The sequence below is a fragment of the Microtus oregoni genome, unplaced genomic scaffold (assembly GCF_018167655.1).
Source record: "Microtus oregoni isolate MIOR12 unplaced genomic scaffold, Mior012 000040F_ref0000088, whole genome shotgun sequence".
Taxonomy (NCBI): domain Eukaryota; kingdom Metazoa; phylum Chordata; class Mammalia; order Rodentia; family Cricetidae; genus Microtus; species Microtus oregoni.
Genome location: NW_024543207.1, coordinates 6,533,327 through 6,555,473, shown reverse-complemented (window position 1 = coordinate 6,555,473; position 22,147 = coordinate 6,533,327). Strand labels below are relative to the sequence as shown.

Genomic DNA, 22,147 nt, shown 5'->3' with positions numbered 1-22,147 from the left:
GTATATTTGAACAATTCCCACAAATAAGAGCCCTGCTACATCTATTACCCCAAATACTCCTTTAAACATTACATATTCTGACCAGATAAAAGGTTTCCTTGTTATTACTGTTTCCCAGTTAATTTGTGTGGTCTTTAAACTTGAGAGGTGGTGTGTTCTGATGGTAACCCTTCCTATTCAATAACAGACTGAATTAGTCATCCTGGAAGACCATCCCTTTTCCTCTAACACTTCTTACCCAGCAGAATTATGATGCAGAGGAGAATGGCTATCAAGGCACCCGTGCTGAGACCAGCAGGCAGGAGCAGGGCTTCCGCACTGCAGGACTGCATGTTGCCTTGGCTGTCGCAGGCACACACTCGGATGGTCAGGGTGCCAGTGCTGCTCTGAATTGGGTAATCATTATCAGATATCACCACAGGCAATAGATAGGTGCTTATTTCGTGTCGGTTGAAGCCGTTTTTTCTCGTTAAAATTCTGGCAGTGTTATCTAAAATAAATCACAGAAGTATTACAAATAATTTGAATCAATCAATGTGTTTTTGTTGTGAATGATAGGTTTAAATAATCATCAGTTTATTTAAACTATGAATATTTCTATTCAATATGCATAATTGAATTCAAACTAAACCACGTATACTAGAAAATACAGAGAATCTAGTATCATGTATTACCATTTATTTATCCACTTATTTTGAGCTCTTATGCTCACTCAGTTTCAAAATGGTAAACATAAAAATTCATATGTGATGTCTGTACAAACGATAAGTATTCTGAAGGTTTGCAAAATATGTCTTTATCAAGGATAATAATCCATATAAATTTTTAAATTTATACATGTCTGAATATGTATTTCACATGACAAAATATGCTTCAATCAAATAATTAAAAGAAAATGATACAATGTAGTATAAGCACATAAAAACAAAGTATCAAGATCCATTAAGATTTAAATATATAATTAAAGGTTAGCAAATTTTGAATATTTCTGTACACTGCTTCTATAAATAAAAACGTTCCTCCATTAGAGTTACAATTTGGGTGGAGTGCAAACTTGAACAGCCACTTTGGAAATCAGTATGGCAATTTTTCATAAAATTAGGAAACAATCTACTTCAAATCCCACCAATACTGCTCTTGGACATATACCCAAAGGATGATAAATTATACCACAAGGACGTGTGTTCAACTATGTTCATAGCAGCATTACATGTAGTAGCCAGAACCTGGAAACAACCTAGATGCCCCTCAACTGAGGAATGGATAAAAAAAAAATGTGGTACATTTACACAATGATGTACTACTCAATGGTATATATAACATCTTTAAATTTGCAGGCAAACAGATTGATCTAGAAAACAATATCCTGAGGGAGCTAACCCAGACCCAGAAAGACAAATATAGTATGTGCTCACTCATAAATGGCTTTTACACATAAAACAAAGAAAAAACAGCCTAGAGCCAAGCCCCTTGCCAATCATAGGCTGGTTTTTCTTTGTTTTATGTGTAAAAGCCACTTATGTCCCCAGCTAAGTCCTTGAGCAGTAGAGAAGAGGGTGCCTGAACTGGCCTTGTCCCGTAGTCAGACTGATGACTATCTTGAATATCACCATAGAACCTTTGTCCAGCAACAGATGGAGATAGAGACAGAGACCCACATCGGAGCACTGCACTGAGCTCCCAAGGTCCAGCTGAAGAGCAGAAGGAGGAAGAATATGAACAAGGAAGTCAGGACCGGGAGGGGTTCGTCCACTCATTGAGACAGTGTGACTGATCTAATGGGAGCTCACCAAAGCCGGATGGACTGGGACTGAACAAGCATGTGATCAAACTGGACTCTCCGAATGTGGCTGACAATGGGGCCTGCCTGAGAGCCATTGATAATGGCACTGGGATTTGCTTCTACTGCGTGTACTGGCTTTTTGCGATCCTAGTCTGTTTGGATGCACACCTTCCTAAGCCTGGATGGAGCAGGGAGGGCCTTGGACTTCCCACAGAGCAGGGTACCTTGCCCTCCCTTAGGACTGGAGGGGGAGGGGGAGGGAGACTGAGGGAGCAGGAGAGAAATGGGAGGAGGGAGGAAGTGGAAATTTTGAATGGTATTATTTATAAAGCAATAAAAAATAAAATTCAATAAGAAAAACCAGCCTATAGCCAACCACCCCAGAGGACCAGGACAACAAAGAGGACACTAAGAGAGACATACATGGATCAACATAGGAAGGTGAAAAAGACAAGATCTCCCAAGTAAACTGGGAGCATGGAGGTCACATAGAGGGTAGAAGGTGGGGGCAGAAGGGAGGGGAGAAGAGAAAAATGGATAGCTCAATAAAAACAAGAATATATATATTATATGATTAATGAGAAATTTGTTGTCACTGCTGTGGACTACCAAATAACACTTCAAAAAATGTAGAATTTTAATGAAGTTTACCATCCAATTGCCTACTACTCTGTTAGTAAAATTTTTCCTAATCTAACAAGTAAACCAATTCTCCTCAATGTGGAGTTGTAGGGGAAAGTACGTGTAATTTCTGTTAGTCTCAAACAATCAACTTTTAAAAATCACAGATTGTTAACCTCTCTCTCTCTCTCTCTCTCTCTCTCTCTCTTCCCCCTCTCTTTTTTTGGGGGGAGGGGGGAAAGCAGACGAATGTAGTCTTGATTCTCAAACAGCTGTCTGCAAGGCCAAAATAGAAACAACAATCAATCAGTTGTTAAGTGAAAACAACAGGAACCAAAAAAGAAAGTGACAATTGCTTACTGGTTCAGTGGCTGAATATAAAACAGGTGCTTTCTCCATTGTTAATTGTAGTGATATGAGCGGCGGGGCTGCGTCCCCAACACCCAAGCTGCCTGCTAGCTTATGCCCGAAATAACAACACACAAACTGTATTCATTTAAACACTGCTTGGCCCATTTCTATCTAGCCTCTCTCGGCTAACTCTCGCACCTGGACTAGCCCATTTCTAATCATCTATGTAGCACCGGTCTTACTGGGAAGATTCTAGCCTACGTCCATCCTGGGTCGGAGCTTCATCACGTGCATCTTCCCTGGAGCCAGGAGCATGGTGTCTCTCTGAGGCGTCTGCCCCTGAGAGGAGAGCTGTGGAGTCTGAGCTCACTTCCTCTTCCTCCCAGCATTCTGTTCTGTTTACTCCACCCACCTATGTTCTAACCAATAAAATGGGCCAAGGCAGTTTCTTTATTAGCCAATGACCTTCCTCCATCAGATAATTACGTTATAAAAGCAGAAGTTTAAACTAATAGAAACATGAAGAAATTCAAAGACCTACCTCTCAAGCATTAATAGCCACGATAAAATTCACATGTGTGGGCATTTTTAGAATCTTCTTTGTTTTATGTCTAAAAGCCACTTATTATGTCTAAAAGTGGCTTTTAGACATAAAGCAAAGAAAAAACAGCCTACAATTCACAATCCCAGAGAATCTAGACCCTAAGAAAGACATACATGTATCTAATCTACATGGGAAGTAGAAAAAGACAAGATCTCCTGAGTAAATTGGGAGCATGGGAACCATGGGAGAGGGAAGGAAAGAAGAGAGGAAGAAAGAAGAGTGAAGAAAAATATATAGCTCAATAAAAACAATTAAAAATGATTGCAAGAAAATATGATAAACATATGTGTCTATACTTATATATGTATATCTCTAATAGATAAAAATAATATAACAAAAAATCTTCTTGTCTAGGTATCTTTTCGCAAAATTTAAATCTTAATTTTGTAATTCTGCCATATTTAATATCCAAAATAAATTTTTATTTTAAAATATATCTTATCCTTTAAATTTTGTAAAACAACTGGATTTTAAAATCATGATATATATTTGACTTACCACAGAAATAAGTTAATTTTTAAAGGATTGTTATCATTAAATAAATATTTAAGAGGAACATGTGGATAAACAAGAGGAAACCTTCACAAAATGTATCCTTTAATTTCTATATAATTACAATTCTTTTGAACTTTCACCCAATAACGGAAAACAATGTCATATCTAAAATTAGATAAAATATGCTATCAAATTATGCAGAATGCAACTCAGTGAACTCTTTGGGTTGATATTTGTATAAGTTTATTTCTCGCATTGAGTAATTTTTATAGGTTCAACAATACTTTCTACATAACAAAATCATAATCTATGTCAAAATTTAATGAAGGTGAGTCTTAAGTGGTCTCTCTGGGGCCTCTGTAAGCAGGGATATGACAGAAGCAATCCTGATCTACATCACTTTTTAACAACTAGTGCTCAGTTTCACAGAAAAATAATCAAAATTAAATAAACCCAGTATCAGGCATTGTCAATTTGGTACTGAGGATTCAATTTAGACAGGCAGCAATCTGAAGTCTATGTGTAGATTGCCAGGTTCAGCAAATTGAAATTACGCTGAGGGGTGTTTACCCGAAATTCAGACTCAGCTTCAACATTCTGTATGTCAACTGCCAACTCTACGTTACTCTTTTCTAACCCAATTACTCGATGTGTCTAGAGTGACAGAAAACATGGACATTGCAAATCCTAAGATTTAGTGAAAGCAAAAGTCTCAAATGATAACTTCTCTTGACTCATTTATGTGAACGTTCTACTGGATGAAATTTCTTGGTGAGTAGCTAGTATGACGTAAAATGATCCAATGCCGTAAGCATTTTTATGACATATGAAAACCATCTGCAGGAAAATACAGCCAATTGGTCTTGATAACACTTCCCAGACACCATGAAGGAAGTATTGTATATTTGATAGTGTGGTTACCAGATTCATTTGAAATACATCTGCAGCCACAGTAAGACAACTATATCTTCTTTATGCCTACCTGGCTCCAACAAATCTGCTGCCATTCTGTTGCATCAAACTTTGTGTAATGCATGCACAAAATCTTTCTTTCCTACAGCCATTCACACGTTATCATGTTTACAATATTAACTAATTATCTGGAGCCCTTCTAATAATTTTAACATTAACTCTTCCTCTGAACACTCATAGATTGATAATTTATTGTATTATTCTAAATTTAAGAGAGTAAGTAACCTCAAAAAATACTTTAGGAATACATTACTAAATACAGAGTGAACAGATTTTTAAGCTTACATCATTAAGTTGATATGAAGCATAAATAAATGGATTGTTATATTGCAATAATTACTTTGGGGGAAATTCCCATTCACGCCATATTAGATAAGAAAAGAGTTCAAAAATGACCTTCATTATCCTGTACTGTGAAATTAGGGTTAACAGCAGCCAAACTGAAGAAAAACTTCTGACCACCTAAGGGATCATCTTTGTCAACCGCACTTATGGTCTGGATCAGCTGTAGAAAAGAGAAAATGAGAGCCATCACACTCCTGTGGGTAAATCAGGAACCATATATGTCATTTAGAAACATTCTACAAATAGCATTGTACAGACTAAGCAGGTTATATTTAAATGCTTCTGTGCACTCACATGCGTGCACACACAGCCCCCCCCCCCCACGGGCAGTGATTATGTTATGAAATTTTGAAAGAACAAATGTGAAAGCATAGAAGGAAGAAGGAATGGGGAAAGATGCGATTATATTAAAATATCAAAAGGAAAAGCTACAACAAAACTTGTAAAAGTAAATTGGTTTTGACCCTCATGCACGAATATTTTAGTAAACACAACTTTTAATAATTGCTTTGCTTTTGTGAACACTGACTTGTCTTTCAAAATGTCATGTGACATTCTTTGAGGTTTTCAAACAAATGTAAGGAAATGCTTGCTGTAACTGGGTTATTTGACATGAATTAAAGCAATGATCTAGAAGATTTCATCCAATTTGGAAACTTAATGTGTGGTAGGTTTTTTGCCTTGCCAAAATATTAAATATGAAAATATTGAAATGAAGCAGAAATTTTAGGGCTGGGTGTGACGTCACAAAACTAATCCCAGTACTAAGATTCCAGAGGAAGGTGGATCTCTGTGAGCTCAAGGTCAGTGTGATCTACAAAAAGAGTTCTAGGACAACAGGGCCTGCCTCAAAACAAAATGAGAAACAAAATAAAATTACAGAAAAAAGGAAAAGAAATAGAAACTTTATAGGTAATACATGATTTTCCAAAAGAAAAAAAAACTTTTAATTATAAAGAAAAGGATTTTCTTTATTTATAAGTACAGTTTAAGATAGACTCTATCTATACATTAGAGGGATGACTATTATGAGGATCAACTTTGATTTTAGAGGAATAGACATTTTAAGCAATAATCTAGAGGGCTAAAGATATGGGTTGGCAATCAAGAGCCCTTGTTGCTTATCCAGAGAACCTGTGTCAAGTTCACAGAACAAATATTCAGCATTTCACAAACACCTGCAATTCAGCTCCAAGGGATGTGACAACCTCCTTCTGACTCTGTGGGCACTCAAATACATATGTTGTACAGACACACACACACACGGGCAGTACCATATCTTGTTTTAGACGTCTGTCACGTTCCTTATATGTTTAACACATGGGACAGTACATCAGGAATGGATATTTATATAATCTGGGAGACTAGTCTCTAATTATTTTCCACTTACACACATAATGTTTTAAGAATTCATTTCAGAAAAACATCAAAAGGTTATAATCACTTGCATAAGCATTTGAACTTATTCTTAGAAGAATACACTTTTAAAGCATTAGTTCAACATTGTATGCATACTTGGTAAAAAAATTCTTGAGTTTGGTTGATTTAGCAAGGAATTTCAAGCTTAAAACATTATGTAAAATGATTAGGCACATGATCAAATTATTATTATATTAAATTACTTTCCTTTCAAAACATGTAATAGCAATAACAGTAAAAATATTCTACTTATTATAATTCTAATTATTTTTAAATGCAATTCAAAAATTTTAATTAAACCACACAAAGCAGTATACTGTTTTCTATAAATAATGAACAAGAATAATCATTTAAGTGTTGAAACAATTTTAAAACAACATTAAATCATGGATGACTAGATATTTATTATAAGAACAAAGAAAAACATATTATAATAGAATAAAATATAGAACAGATACTTGAATATATTCAAGACAAAAATGCAAATAATGGTAACAGGCTTGTGGTTCTTAAAAATTATTAATTCATCTGTTTCTCTTTGCCTAACTTTACTTATTTTTCTTTTAAAATGTGATTCATTGATGTATTGAAGAAGAAATAAATACCGCAAATGAAATAAAAAAGATGAAAACCCAACGGAAATTATTAGTCACTAGGATCAACGCTAATATATATATATATATGTATATATATATATATATTATAGACAGAATATATATATATATATGTAGATCTAATGATCTTTTAAAGAAAAATTACAAGATCTCAAAACAACATTTGTAGTTGTGATTTCAAATTAAAGTTTCAGTCTATTTTTATAGAACAAATCATATAATTTTGAGGACCAATGTCTGCTTACTTGTATGTGTGTACAGGATATTACAAAATTTACCTGACATCAAATGAAATGTGTATACTGATTAAGGATTATGGTGCCAATTAATTAACGATTAGTGGTTAACTGAATCACTGTCTTATAGAAAGAGCAATAGTATTAAAGGGACAATAAATGAAATGACACAGCTGAGTCTCTACCTTTCCTGAACACAGGTTATGACCAAAATAAAAATTAGATTTCCTCTGGTTCACCAAGGACTCACTATTTCATTGCATCTTAATACTACAAAAAAAAAGTGCTTTTGATTATTTATTCCAAGTACGAGATAGAATACATTCAGTTCAGTCCTTAGCAGTAACAGAGCTGACTTGTATTTCACATCCTACAGGAACTTCAAGGCTGTTTCAAGGATCCTAACAAAATGAAGCGTGGGTGGAATGTGGGGTGGATTCTTAGATGCACAAAGGAAAGCAGTACATGTGTTTGAAAATACTGAACTTCTTCTGTGAGAAGACAAATAATTCTTGGTGAAAACTTTCCTTTGCCTTGGTCAAACCCAGGGCTCCTGGTTGTGAGGGATGGCACCTGAACACTGCTCTTTGGAGTACAGATGTTGCATATTCGGGGCCTGATAAACCTTGGCTGCCACTTGTTATGTAATGTCAGTTGATAATCTTGTTTGATACCATCCACTTTCCCTGGGAGACTCCTTCAAAAGGATGCTTTGAGATGTAAATGCTCATTTGTTCCCTTGGACATGAAAATATTCTCACCAGCAGGAGGAGAGGATATGAGGGAGGGAAATGCATGGGGAAAGAGCCAGCTCTCCTTCTCACTTCTAACGACTTTCTGTTTTTAAGGGTGTGAGAGTTTAGTATCCAAATTTAGGCGTGAAAAAAGCCAATTAGCTTCATCTCAGTGGCATGTTGCATCCTTCATAAAGGAAATGCACCTTTCTTAAATCAAGGAACTGACAAGACCAAGGGGCAGGGATGTAAAGGAATATGTGGTGGTTCTCAGTTTTACGTCTGACTCACCCACATGTCCACACACCAAATGAGTGGGATAATACCCCATGCTATAGTTTCACGTTTTGAGAAATAATATGTAGCTCGGGCTGTCCTTGAGCACACCATGGAGGTGGGAAAACTTTGAACTCCTGATACCCTTGTCTCACAGTCTCACAAGTGCTGGGAGTACAAATACCTACACATTCTACTAATGATTTCACATATAAAACCTTTGTTCCAACGAAAACCTTTCTCATGCAATCATAGTAAAACAAACTAGTCAGAATAGAAAGAGTTAATCTGGACATGTGTGCTCAAGTGTCTAGTTAGAAAAAAAATAGTCATATTTTTAAAATTAAGGTTCTCAGAACTCAGTAAATACTTTTTTAATGCAAGTATTATATTCTTTTCCCCCATTAACTATTTTTTAAATAATCAAAAAGTCTTGAGACATTGTGGGTTAGCTACAGTGAACAAGAGAGAAAGCACAAGGAAATACCATTCTTTTTTGAATATTTTGAATACATCAGTATTTTAGTATTTATGCCTCTACTGGTCTGAAAGGTATCTCTTGAAAAATCAAATTCAATAATCATGGAGGAAGCAATGCATGTAGTAGTAGCAAAGTGGATAATTTATCACTCTCAGAAAAGAATTTAGCTTAAATCATGCTGAGCCTGTCGGTCAAAGACTGGATGGAATGGTATTTTTAGGGTAGACGCTGCTTCGCTGCTTCATTAGGAATATTAAAAACACCTAAGTTATTTAAATATTCAGAAATAAACATTTCCATAACATTGAAATAAAAAAATCCAATTGCAGTAATTTTATCCTTTCAAACAATAGACAAGCTATTGAATTCTCGTTAGAATATTCACAAGAAAACTTACTCGACAATGCAATTTGCATAAAAATATAGCAATGACATTGATGTTTATAAAAGCATTAAATGATGTCAAAACACAACACAGTTTCTCAATGGCTTCTCTATCTCTAATAAAATGCTTGTGATTCCCAATTATTATTTATAATATGCAGCTTCCTTCTGTGAAGACAGCACTCAAGACAATTAAGAGCATTTCTCTCAGCCATATATGCTGAAGCTTTTCAAACAAGAAAATGAGTCCACTGAGGAAATTATTTAAATAATTCCAAACAAAGCTGATGTGGAAAGAATGCTTCAAAGAACTAAAATGAAGTCATTGAGTGTTTTCTGGGCTGCCACACGTAGGAGAAACACAGGAAACCCATAGCTGTGAATGTGGCTGCCTTACTTCAAAACATGTTCACATACAACTCAACACTGACTGTTTCAGTGAACCTGTGCACCTGTCTCTGCATTTCCAGAGTCTCACTGCCAACATCCTGCAGCAATGAAGATTTCTAAGTAGAAATTTGTGTCAACAGTTATATTAGACTACTGAAGCAGTAGTCACAAAAAAATTGAAAATTTCTCAGGAATCTCATGCTGGAGAACAAAAGGCTTAAAATCTAGGTACTTGCCACGGGAGAAACTTGTCTCCCGAAAAGAGCTCAAATAATTGGGACAGTCACAGAGAACACCTCACAGGAGAAATTGGAACTGAGACAAGGCAGTGTCGATGATAGAAAGGGTCACTCTTGACGGGTACTTCTTTATGATGCGTGTTCCATGAAACTGGTTTAACCAAATCCTTACGCTGGGACTGAAAGATGGATCAGTTGGACAGACACCACTGGCTCTATTTATTTATTTATTTTTCCAACCTTGCCAGGGTGAATAGGTCATGTTTCTCTGACTTTCACTCTTGCATGTGGACTTCATTGATTTATTGAGAATGGGTGGTGAAGTCCACCTGACTAGAGCTGTTAGGGCCCAAGCTCTGACCATTAAAGACTAGACTATGTTGGGCATGGTAGTGCATGCATCAAAGCACTCGGGAGGCAAAGGCAGGAGGATGTCCATGACTTTGAGGCCAGCCAGGTCTACAAAGTGATCCCAGGATAGCCAGGACTGTTACATAGAGAAAGCCTGTCTTGAAAGCACAAAACAAAGAGACTAATTAGCGAACAATTAAAAAAAAGTAAAAATGATAAACTGTACTAATAACCATCCTCTATTCCTCTAAACGGTTACTGATGTTGAACCAATGGCATGCCATGGAACACATTCTGGTATTCTGATTCTGAAATTTTTAAAATTTAAAGCTATTTCCCACATCTCAACTTTTATGGGAGAGACAATATCTTCTTCTTACTACTATATGGTTGTAATTATAATGTAGAGTAAGATCTCATTATTTTCTGGCATTATAACTTTAAAAAGGAATTGAGAAATCTAACTGCTAAAATACTTTCAACTTTATAAACATCAATCACTGTCTAAACTTTTAATGAGAATATAAATAAATGTTCCTAACTCCATTTGTCTCATCTTTTCCAAGATTTTGACCAAAACACATTTTACACACAACTGGATCATCCTGAATGGGAGTTGTAGAGCTGCTCACCTGCCCTGGTCTGGCATTTTCACATACAAATGTGTCATAAAACACAGCAAATTGTGGAGCATTGTCATTCACATCCAAAATCCTCACAAAAACAGACACACGAGTTGTCTCTTTGGGATTATCTAGAAGGAGGAAATGAAAACAGTGTTTAGGGAGACAGAGTTTGTGCAGAATTCAATTGAGATAAACATCTTGTGGACATTGAATGTCACATACAAATAAACATCATATCCACTTTCCTGATACAATGAACAAATGCAATAAAGAAAATTACTATAGAGCCCAGTTAACTAGTCATGAATTCTGTTATAAGTAGGCACAAGAGGACCATTATTTTAAATATTCCTTTTAAAAGTACAATACAACGTAATTGTCTTCATATTATATGTGTGTCCCTAACAACCAATTATGAGATTATATTATATAACTATTAAATTCTTGCTATACATGGCCGTGTCACTTAATTATGAACCACTTTTGATTTTTAATGTTTTTTAAATTGAAAATAGATTCTTCTCTCATAAAATATATTCCAACCACAGTTTTCCTTCCCTCTAGTGAAGAAACAATTGGAAATAGATTAAGTACTTGGTCAATATCACCAACTCCTAAAACTCACTTTGTTTTTTTCTATAATGAAAACATTTTCAAACATACTTTAAAATCTTCATTTGGAAACTGGACTACATGGATATGATTTAACATATTTATTAGAAAAAATATAGTAAAAACATTTTTGATATATTCATCCCTGATAACATTAAACAGAACTTTATTATTTTTATTCATTTATTTTTTGTGCAGCATGTGTGTCTATATTTGTGTTCACATGAATACCACAAGGTAAGTAGTAGACAGATGATAACTGTGGTAAGAAGGTTTTTCCTTCCACTGTGTGGGACTCAGTAATTGAACTATGGGTCATCACGCTTGTCACTAAGTGCCAAAGCACCACACTAGCTCCAACCAGCTTCCAAACAATAAACAGTGAATTTATTACATCTGCTTTGTTAAAAATGGTGAAATTAAAAGCATCACATTTGTTATGAAGAAAGATAAATTTTATTTATTGCTTTGATCGATGAATGAAATTTTAAAACCTGTCTACTTAGCTTGGCTTTAATATCATTTTTGTATTTGTCATAATGGCATTATGCGTGCCAAGTGTATTCTAGGCAGTCCTACTGATGGCTGAGTGTTTTACATGATGGATTCAAGTTAAAGTCATTTAGACTTCATAATGCTGGTTATATGAACACAATGCAATTTGCATGCAAATGTGGCCAGTCACAAGCAGAAAGTCATATAAAAGATATTTGTGCTTCATGTTCAAGGCAGTATTATTCACAAGAATCAAGAAATGTAATATGCTCATCAAATTGAGCATGCAGAGATAAAATGAGGTACATAAACACAACAGAAGGATAAGTAGTTATAAACAGAATGAAATCATTCATAAAAGACTATATGTATGGAACTGGAAAATATTGTAAGTAAGGCAAGTATACACAGGTACTATGTGATTGAAGTCATATGTTGAGTCAAAACATTGAGGTCATGGACACTGGAAGAATCATGATGGTTTTTAGAGGTATTGGAAAATAGGATGGATGAAGGTTAAGCAAGGCCGATGAATATATCCTAAGAGACACGTGTATTCTGGTGTGCTATTCCACAGTAGAGATATTACAAGAATAAGAAAATAGTGCATACTTTAAAATTCAAAGATTTTAAAAGTTCATAATAAAGATAATTAGAAGCAATTCAGGAACTGATCAAAACAATATGCAGTAGATACACATATAAAACAGTACACAGTAATATTAATATGTAAAATTTATTCTTGTGTATCAATAAAATAAAAAATTTAAGAGGTTAGACAGTCTATAATTGAAATGAAGAAATAAGGTTAGCACTATTGTTAAATATTTGGACAAAATGATTGTGAAAACCATTGCTTACTCTATAGATGCTCATTTTTTCCAATATTTTTCTTTGTGTTTTACAAACACAAAAATAAAAAACGTGACTGAGTCCAAATGTAATATGTATTGCAGTTTGAAAGAGTTTATTGCCCTTTTAATATAACTATACTTTTACTAAATTAATGATTCTATGCAGTTAAAAGCTGGTCTCTGATCAGGATTCATAAGTCTAATAGACTATAAAGGAAAAGCCACAGGTTCTATATAATTTGAAATATAATTACCTTCCCTTCTTTCCACAAAAGGAAAATATCAATTTAAATTGATAAAAATCAATTTTTTTTAAGTCTTGCCAAAGTCTTAATTCACATGTATTCAGCCATCAGAATTTATTTTAGGAGTTTTCAAACTCTTACTACAGACAACACGAGTTTGGGCCCCAGAGACAAGTGAGCTGTGTCTGTCTCAATTTCACAACTTATGCAGTTTAATTTTGGTTCATATATTCACTCCACTTCTCTTCTTCCCTCAGTTTATGAAATACATATCAAGTAGAAAGTCCAATCTCATATGAGTTATTAGGAAAATTAGATAAGAATTCTTTTTAAGCCGGGCGGTGGTGGCGCACGCCTTTAATCCCAGCACTCGGGAGGCAGAGGCAGGCGGATCTCTGTGAGTTCGAGGCCAGCCTGATCTACAAGAGCTAGTTCCAGGACAGGAACCAAAAGCTACGGAGAAACACTGTCTCAAAAAATCAAAAAAAAATCTTTTTAATAGAGCATCAATTTTGAGATTATGCTAATTATTACCACTAAAATCATCTTTATAACCATTAACATAACTTCGTTTCCTTCTGTTACTTAGGATTTTTGTGCTAATGTCTCTCACAATAAAGTATACATAATAAAAATATATGAATAGTGCTGTCAGTTATTTTCCACTTACATGAATCTGATGAGTATTTAGGCGAGAGTAGAAAAAAGAAATGAAACATAACAAAACAAATGAACAAACACACAAAAATAGAAAAGCAATGCTATTCTTCCTTATTCCTCATAGTTAGAGGTAGGTATATCCAGCTACAAATGGACTCTCAGCTCCCTAGTTACATGTTGGTGTGGAGAAAAATGGAAAAGTATCTTTCTAGAATATGATTTTCTTCCTATTGATAGAGTGAGATGTATACAAAATATTTATTTTTACTATTTTTAAAACAAACTCCACTCATGTTGGAAGGTCCACTTTCTAATTATGCTAACGGAGACAAAAGAGACAAAGAAGTTTCATAGCTAAGAAACTGCTTCGTGAGACCCTTTTCTATCACAGTAGGAAGACTCTTCAACCTCTTTCCAAATAACTTTGAATCAAAAGCTAAATCCACAGGGATGAATGTGCTTTATAAAGCGTAAGGCCTGGAGTCATCTATTCAGAAGACAGTGCTTACGCTAATCTTTTTTGCTGGCAGATGCTACCGCTTATGTATAAATAAAAGTATAAAGCATTCCACGGATGAATTATACTGAATAGCAGCTGGCTTGTATTTACCACCTGAATCTCCCTCAGAATCCTTCAGGGAAACTGTACTATAACAAGGATGCATGAGCAATAAAGGCTTTCAGGATATATGTCCTCAAGTAAGGCCATTCCTATGCATGCATAAGCTTTGCCAATCATCCAAAAAGAGGCAAGCTTGAATCATTCTCTTGAATCTTGAGGTTTCCAAAAGATGTAATGTCTCTGTATGCATTGATCAAAAATATATGCAATACGATCAGTTTCTAGATGTACTTATAGGAACGCTTTGGCTTCCTGAGTATTCTAAGATCCCAAGTTTGTTATGAAGTCACTGACTGTGACATTAATTTTATAGTCTAGCATTTTCCACCTGGCATTTTAAAATATTTTTTTTAAATAAGGGGAAAAGAATTACGCCATGCTATAATGCACTGAATAATTACCTGAGGGAAACTGCACTTTTCACATGATGTGACGTTTGCTATGCAACATAGAATTAAACTGTTAGAGGCGGACCTGGAAGCACAGCAGTAAGAGGTTCCTTTACACATTCTACTGTCCTGCTCAGAACTTGGTGAGGGACACACTTACCATCAACCCAGTGTTTAATGTCTAGTGAAACAAGTCCCTGTGTGTGTTTTGCTTCCATCCTCATTGCATTAAATGCCCAGAACAGCATAATGGGACCCTGCTTCATGTACTTGGCAGGTGGGCATTTCTAGTACTCACTGCACAGATTGATTTCACTTAAGGGCGAGAATAAGCTTAGCTCTTAGGAAGTAATTGGCTTAGCTTTTTACAGAATCATAATTACTTCAACTAGCTTTAGAAGTTAAATTTCTCAAAGTATCTGAAATAGAAAATGCAATTCCAAGCTCAGTGAGCTTGAAGAAGGATCTTGAGCGGAGCAGACAGCACAAACAATCAGATTCCTGGAGCTCCAAATTGGATCTCATTAGATACAGAAGACAGAGAAATAGGAGTTTTCCTTATAGGAGAAAATATGTTTTTAAATTGATAGCCTCAAAAGACACTACCATTTATAACTCCCTAAACAAAGCACAATTTGGGGAAAGTGGAAGCAAATCTCTATTTACATCCCAGCTAGAATGCTGAAGCTAAATCCATTATTTCAGTTAAAATCCTGGAATGGCGTTATGACTAGACTACTTGCACAATTCTGAAACATTGGGTGATTCGGATCTGGTTTTAGTCTGCAATAATTGGTTTTAATAGCTTTGTTTAGACAGTTGCTTGTAGACTCAGTATGGCATGTATGGAATTTATAGGCAGTTTCTTGTAAATGCAGACTGTTCTTTTGTTTTCAGGCAGCCCAAATGCGAATAATCACACAGAAATCATGTTAATTACAACACTTTGGCCAATGGTTCAGGCTTCTTATTAACTAACCCTTATATGGTAAATTAGCCCATTTCCACTAATCTGTGTATCGCCACTTGGCTGTGGCTTACCTAAGGTTTTGTCTGGCATCTTTCTCCTTTAAGAGCTACTTGGTGTCTCCCTATTTCTGCCTACTATCTGTATATATTTCTGTTCATATTTTCCACCTAGAATTATTCTGTCCTGCCATAGGCTGAATTAATTTATTAATCAATGGTAATAAAACAGCATACAGAAGGGCAAACACACATCAGTTTCTTACCATGGCTCAACTAAAAGCTAGAACTTCTCATTATAAGTATACAGAGAGCCACAGTTCAGCACTGGGCTGTACTCCTGGCGTCCAGTCATAGAGAGGTAGGCGTGATATTATGAGCAAACGGCCCAAGACTAAGATGGGGATACCCACAGAAATAACTAAATTGAGCTAGTAGGATTTCATTGAACCCAGAATGACAGCTGGGGTGCCAGCATAAAGTCCGAACAAACTAGACCCTATGAATGTGGTTGTTTGACATAGGCACTTTGTGGCGCCGCTAGCAGTGGAACCAGTTTTTATCTATAGTGCATGAACTGGATCTTTGGAGCCCATCTCCTGTGGAGGGATACCTTGCTCACCTACATAAAAGCAGGGAGAACCTTGGTCCTGCTTCAAGTAATATGGCAGACTTTGTTGACTCCTCATGGGAGGCCCCACCCTTTCTGAGGAATGGGTGGGAGTGTGGTGTTTAGAAGACTGGGGGAGTGTACAGGAGAGAGGGGGAGGAGCTGGGATTGGTATGTAAAATAAGGTGGTTTAAAAAAAACAATAAAATAAAGTGTACAGAGCTGCTCTGCCTTATAATGGGTTCAGCAAGGGATTGGGCACTGGGAGGTTTTCATTAGCATGGGTATGTGACTTTTCCACATCTTTATGATGTAATGGACTGCACATTTGATTTAAGGCTCTGTTGTCACTGTCTCAAATTTCTTCATGGTTTTTGTCTCTTGTTTGTTCTATTAGATATGATAATGCTCTTGTTCTTTCAGGCATTTCCCCAACATCACTTTGATTTAGACTTCTTGCCTTCTGAGTGCAGGGATTATAAGCATGTGCTATCCCATAAGAACCCATAATGATTTTCAACAGTCCACTAAAGAATTACAACAGCATCCACAATGATAGAATCCTTTCTGGAAGCAATATCTGGGGCAGTTTTAGAAATGTATTGTTCTCAGATTTTAACTTGCCATTTTCTAATTGGATAAACTATTGATTTTTTTAAAGCATGTATAGAATTAAGTATTAGATCTAGAAGTCAAATAATCAATTTGATTCCCAGTTTATTGCTTCTAGCATTGTGAATTTTTAAAATTATAAAAATCTCCAAGGACTATGATCTGCAATAAGATGAGGTTGATAAAAAAATTAGCAAGAGACATTCTAACACAAAGATTTTAAGAACAATCCATGCCTCTACCCTGATTTGTTGTGGGCATGTGAGCTTGCTGCTAATTTTAGCTCTGCTATATTTCATTGCATGAGTGTAGGAAAAAAAATGTTGCAGGATTAGTCTTGGACTTTATAACATGAGTGAGAGACCCATCCAACACTGAATTTTGCTTGGCAAGGAAATGCTGTACCCGATATCTTATCTCTAACTTGCTTTTTCCTCTACCTAGACACATCTGGGAATGCTATGAATTCAATGCAGGACTGATCCCTCTCAAGACAAATTATTAGAGGAAGTTAGTAAAAAGGCCACATCACAACAACATGAAATGATGCCCATCTCAATTGACCAGCTATTCTTTTGTTTGTTTGTGTTTTTTTTTTTTGTTTGTATTTTTTTGTTTTGTTTTGTTTTGTTTTTCGAGACAGGGTTTCTCTGTGGCTTTGGAGCCTGTCCTGGAACTAGCTCTGTAGACCAGGCTGGTCTCGAACTCACAGAGATTCACCTGCCTCTGCCTCCCGAGTGCTGGGATTAAAGGCGTGTGCCACCATCGTCCGGCTCAGCTATTCTTAAATATAAGAAAAGTGAATAAAAAATACAAACAAGTAAATTAGGGAACCCAACATATCTGAAAGAGAATCTGACAAAGATCACCCAGGAAATAAGAAACACCAAAGCTCAGAAAGAAAAATTAGTTAACAATCTCAATAAGAGATTAGACTAAACAGAAGAAAAAAATAGCAGAGCTTGCAAACACAACAATTGAATTATTAGTGTCTGATAGAAATATGAAAAGAAATTCAGAAAGCATTAAGAGAAAATGCAAGAGCTGTGGGGTGCTCTTAAATGAGTGAATATTTTCCTTCTTGACTTACCTGAAGGAGAAGGACTACAAAGGAAATTTAGACATTTAGACAATTAACACTCAAACAATGTCGAAATTTTTGAGAGAGAAAACATTTTACTATAGCTGCCATTCGCTTAACTATTCCTCAGTTTAGAAATAAAGGAATTACTGAAACAATTTGACATTTGAAAAAAGTTTTTTAAAAAACACAGTGAAACTTAATTTGAATAGAGAGAATATTTCAACATAAACATATAAATATTTTGAAATGCAGGAATCAAGACATTCACAAAATAAAAAATATTCATTAACTCTAACTCCTTACTGATCTCAGAAGCTATAACAGTAAGATTGTGCCATTGAGACAGTTCACGATCCAGGGGCTTTGAAGTATAAAGCGATCCATTTCCAGAATGAATGTTAAAGATTCTGTCAAGGTCAGTATGGCGATCCAAAGTGAATCTAGAAATAGATGGTACAGAAAATACAGGGCCATAATATTGATGGTTTTCATGAGCAAATCATAAAATACAAAGATAAACACTTTACTCATAATCATTGGAAACCACAGAGCTAATGTAGAATATAAACTATTTCACCTGTTAAAAACGATGCGTATGGGTCACTCAAGGCTTGAATTGGCATTTTGTTTTGCTTAGATAAACAATTTCTGGAAATGTTCATTATTTTAACCATTTAAACTATTGCTGGTTGCCATAAAGTCGACTAATTTGCATGCATTTTGGTACACAGAATAGGGTTATCAGATGTAGTTTCATTATCAACTGACTGTACTCAGTTCCCAAGTCTTATGATGATGAAACACTGCCATCGTCCATCATAAAATGTCAATGTGAGAAACTTAATTTTGTTATTAATGAGAATATTGAAGACAAGATTACTTTCGTCAAAGCAGTACATCATCAGCTTGTGGTAATTTGTAACTTTATATGTAATATCCACCAAGCTTCAGGTTCTTTATTCACATGAATTATTATTAAATAAATGCCTTAAGGTCTTTTAAAATTGCTACAGTTCAGTGTAAGAAATGCTTATGCATCTATAAAGAATAAAGTCTTTTCGAATCAATGAAAACTGCTCTGCTACAAACCGATAGCAGGCATCATGTCATACACCATTTGAAAGCATAATCCCAGCATTTGTCACACAAGGAAGCATAATCAAGGTAAACATCAATACGTTTGTCAAACCACATATTTTGCCATAATCAAATAAAGCAAATCTCTAGTTTCCTGCATCTAGAATAATTTTCAAATAAAAAATTTGTTCACTAGCCAGGGGTTGGACATACCGTTAATCCCAGAACTCGGGAGGCACAAGCATGTAGATCTATGTGAGTTTGAGGACAGCCTGGTCTACAGAGCTATTTCGAAGATAACCAATGCTACCCAGACCCACACACACACACAGACACACACAGATACACAGACACACACACAGACACACACACAGACACACACACACACACACACACACACACACACACACACACACTCAATGTCTCATGGCCCAAGGAAAGAGAAATAATTAAGATCTCTTGAGTAAACTGGGAGGGTGTGTAGAAGGAAGTGGATGGGAATAGGAACATGAGTTATCCAAATGGCAGAGTTGGTGGAGGAACAGAAAAAGGGAGAATAAAAGAGTTACCTTGATTGAGCCAGTCACTATTTGAGTAGGGAGAAACCTGGTGTTAAGGAAATTCCCAGAAATCCACAAGGATGACCCTAGATAAGACCCCTAGCATTAGTGGAGAGGTTGCCTGAACTGGCTTGCCCCTGTAATCAGATTAGTGACTTCTCTGTCACCATAGAACCACCATTCATTAACTGATGGAAGCAGATGCAATGATCCACAGCCAAGCACTGGACTGAGTTCTTGGAGTATAGTTCAGGAGGGGGATGTGGGATCATATGAGCAAGTGCGGTTAAGATCATGATGATGAAAATCACAGACAGTGACCTGAGCTAGTGGGAGCTCATGGACTCTGGAATAACAGTTGGGGGACCTGCATTGGACTGAATTAAACCCTTTGAACATGGGTGACAGATGTATGGCTTTATCTGTGTGGGAAGCCCCTCTCAGTGGAACCAAGACTTATCCAATGTGCATAAACTGACTTTTTGGAATCCATTCCCTATGGGGAAATACCTTGCTCAGCCTTGATGGAGGAAGTAGGGGCCTGGTCATGCCTCAACTGGTATGCCAGAGTTTGTTGTTGCTCCACGGTAGGCCTTACTTCCTTTAAGGAGTGGATGGGGATAGTATGGAGTGGAGATGGGGGATAGGACAAAGAGAGGGGGGAGAAACTGTGTTGCTTTATAAAATGAAAATAAATAAGTAAATAAAAATTTGAAAACAAAATAAAGCAAAAATATACAATGAACCAAAACAAACAAACAAAAAATTACTGAGAGAAAAACGTAAGGAAAATTTTACTGTAAAAGAGTCTTCCATGATTATCCATGGTAGAAGCTGTCTTCAACCTTCTAATTTAAATCTTTCTGTATTAATCCTCTCCACTTATGACACTGTCTATTAAGTTGTTTCATCACAAATTTAAAAGAAGAAATAAGACATGTAATTATGAAGCCTTTTGCTAGTCTAGGTCTATCCAGCAGCAGACTCTAGCTGAGACTCACTGACTACTACTTGATTCTCATGAGCAAGCTTCTCTGAGTGGAAAATGTATCCAAACATGAGAACAATCTGCCAATAATTATCAAATCATAGAAAATACAGAACTAATTGTCAGGTTAGAAAACTGGGACGTCCTTCACATGTTAAAAAAAAAAAACAAAACACCTTCAGTTTCAGTGTGTTCCTTACTACATAAAATACACCCAGAATAGTGTATCACTGTCTGCTCTCTGTCTTATGTGTGTTCTATCTTGTGTATGCTACTAAATTTGAAAGTAAACAGAAGAATGTGGGGGATTATTTGGCGGTATCTTGTAGGCAGAGATCAGACTTCTATATTACAATTAGTATTGATGTTAATATATTTTGCATGTGTGCACATACCACAGTACATATTTGGAGATCAGAAGACAACCGATGACCTTTGAATATCTTTGGACCCAGAAGAGCAATTGTAAGACTTGAGCTCTTGTTATCAGACTGTCAGGTAGAGCTCCCTCACACCCTGGGTCATCTTGCCAGCCAAGATCTTTCTTTCAAACATAATTTATATTCTGACTGTATTCCTATCTCTTTGCTGGTAAATTATGTGGTATCTTTCATTTTCTTTCTTAAAACTATTTCCAGAATATGCTTAAACAATTCTTATTTATGCATAAATAATTCATAATAAGTGACTACATTTATAACACGTATAATTTGAGTTTCAACAAAAGTATTAAACTGTCAACTATATTCACTTTGAATATCTATAATATTTCCTTGATATAGCTAGAGATTAATTCTGTTGATACAAACTCTCTCAGAAACTGAATCCTTAATATAAGGTGATAATAGCATTCAAACAACCATAGAAACATATATTAAGTTTTGCATCACCTTTACATATCTGACTCCCAATGATGTTGGGATTAACGAGTCCTGACCTTCAACTGCTCTTCCCTCCTAGAACCTTCTAATTAAAGTTACTAGAAGCTGTGCCTAGCTTAGAGGATCAGAGGATGGGATTTTCACCTGTTGGCCATTGACTACATGGTGCTAATAAAGAGGGGCTTTTGGTAACAGTGTTTAAAGGTCTGCATGTCCGTCTGTCTCTGCGTCTGTGTTCTCAACCTCCAGCCCCTTGCCCGAAGTTCGCAAACTGGGGTCTAGTGCATAGCACAATATAATCTAAAGTCATGGTGATATGTATAGAAAATATTTATTTTCTCAGTATAACCACAATATCTTTTTCCAACTATTGTCTCTTTCTACACCTTACATCACCTCTGCATGTCTTACAATTCCTAATATAATGTCAATATATGGGATATACATAAAAAGCCTGACCATGTCAGTAAAAGCAGATTTTTTTAATTCTGAATATTTTCTTTTTTTGCCAAGATAATAATGAATCCATGAATATGGAAAGCATAACCCATAATATTTAAGTGTGTGTTTA

At 35.8% G+C, this 22,147-nt stretch overlaps 1 protein-coding gene across 1 annotated transcript in view; it reads right to left on the bottom strand.

The window, feature by feature from the left end:
• The window catches only part of Cdh10 (cadherin 10), a 179,780-nt gene that overhangs the window by 5,444 nt on the left and 152,189 nt on the right, over nt 1-22,147 (bottom strand). Inside the window, exons 8-11 of the mRNA XM_041632178.1 lie at nt 18,374-18,510; nt 10,928-11,049; nt 5,223-5,331; nt 239-490 (exon numbers count right to left, since the gene is read on the bottom strand). Coding sequence (XP_041488112.1) covers nt 239-490; nt 5,223-5,331; nt 10,928-11,049; nt 18,374-18,510 — 620 coding nt within the window. The remainder of the gene's footprint in view (nt 1-238; nt 491-5,222; nt 5,332-10,927; nt 11,050-18,373; nt 18,511-22,147) is intronic.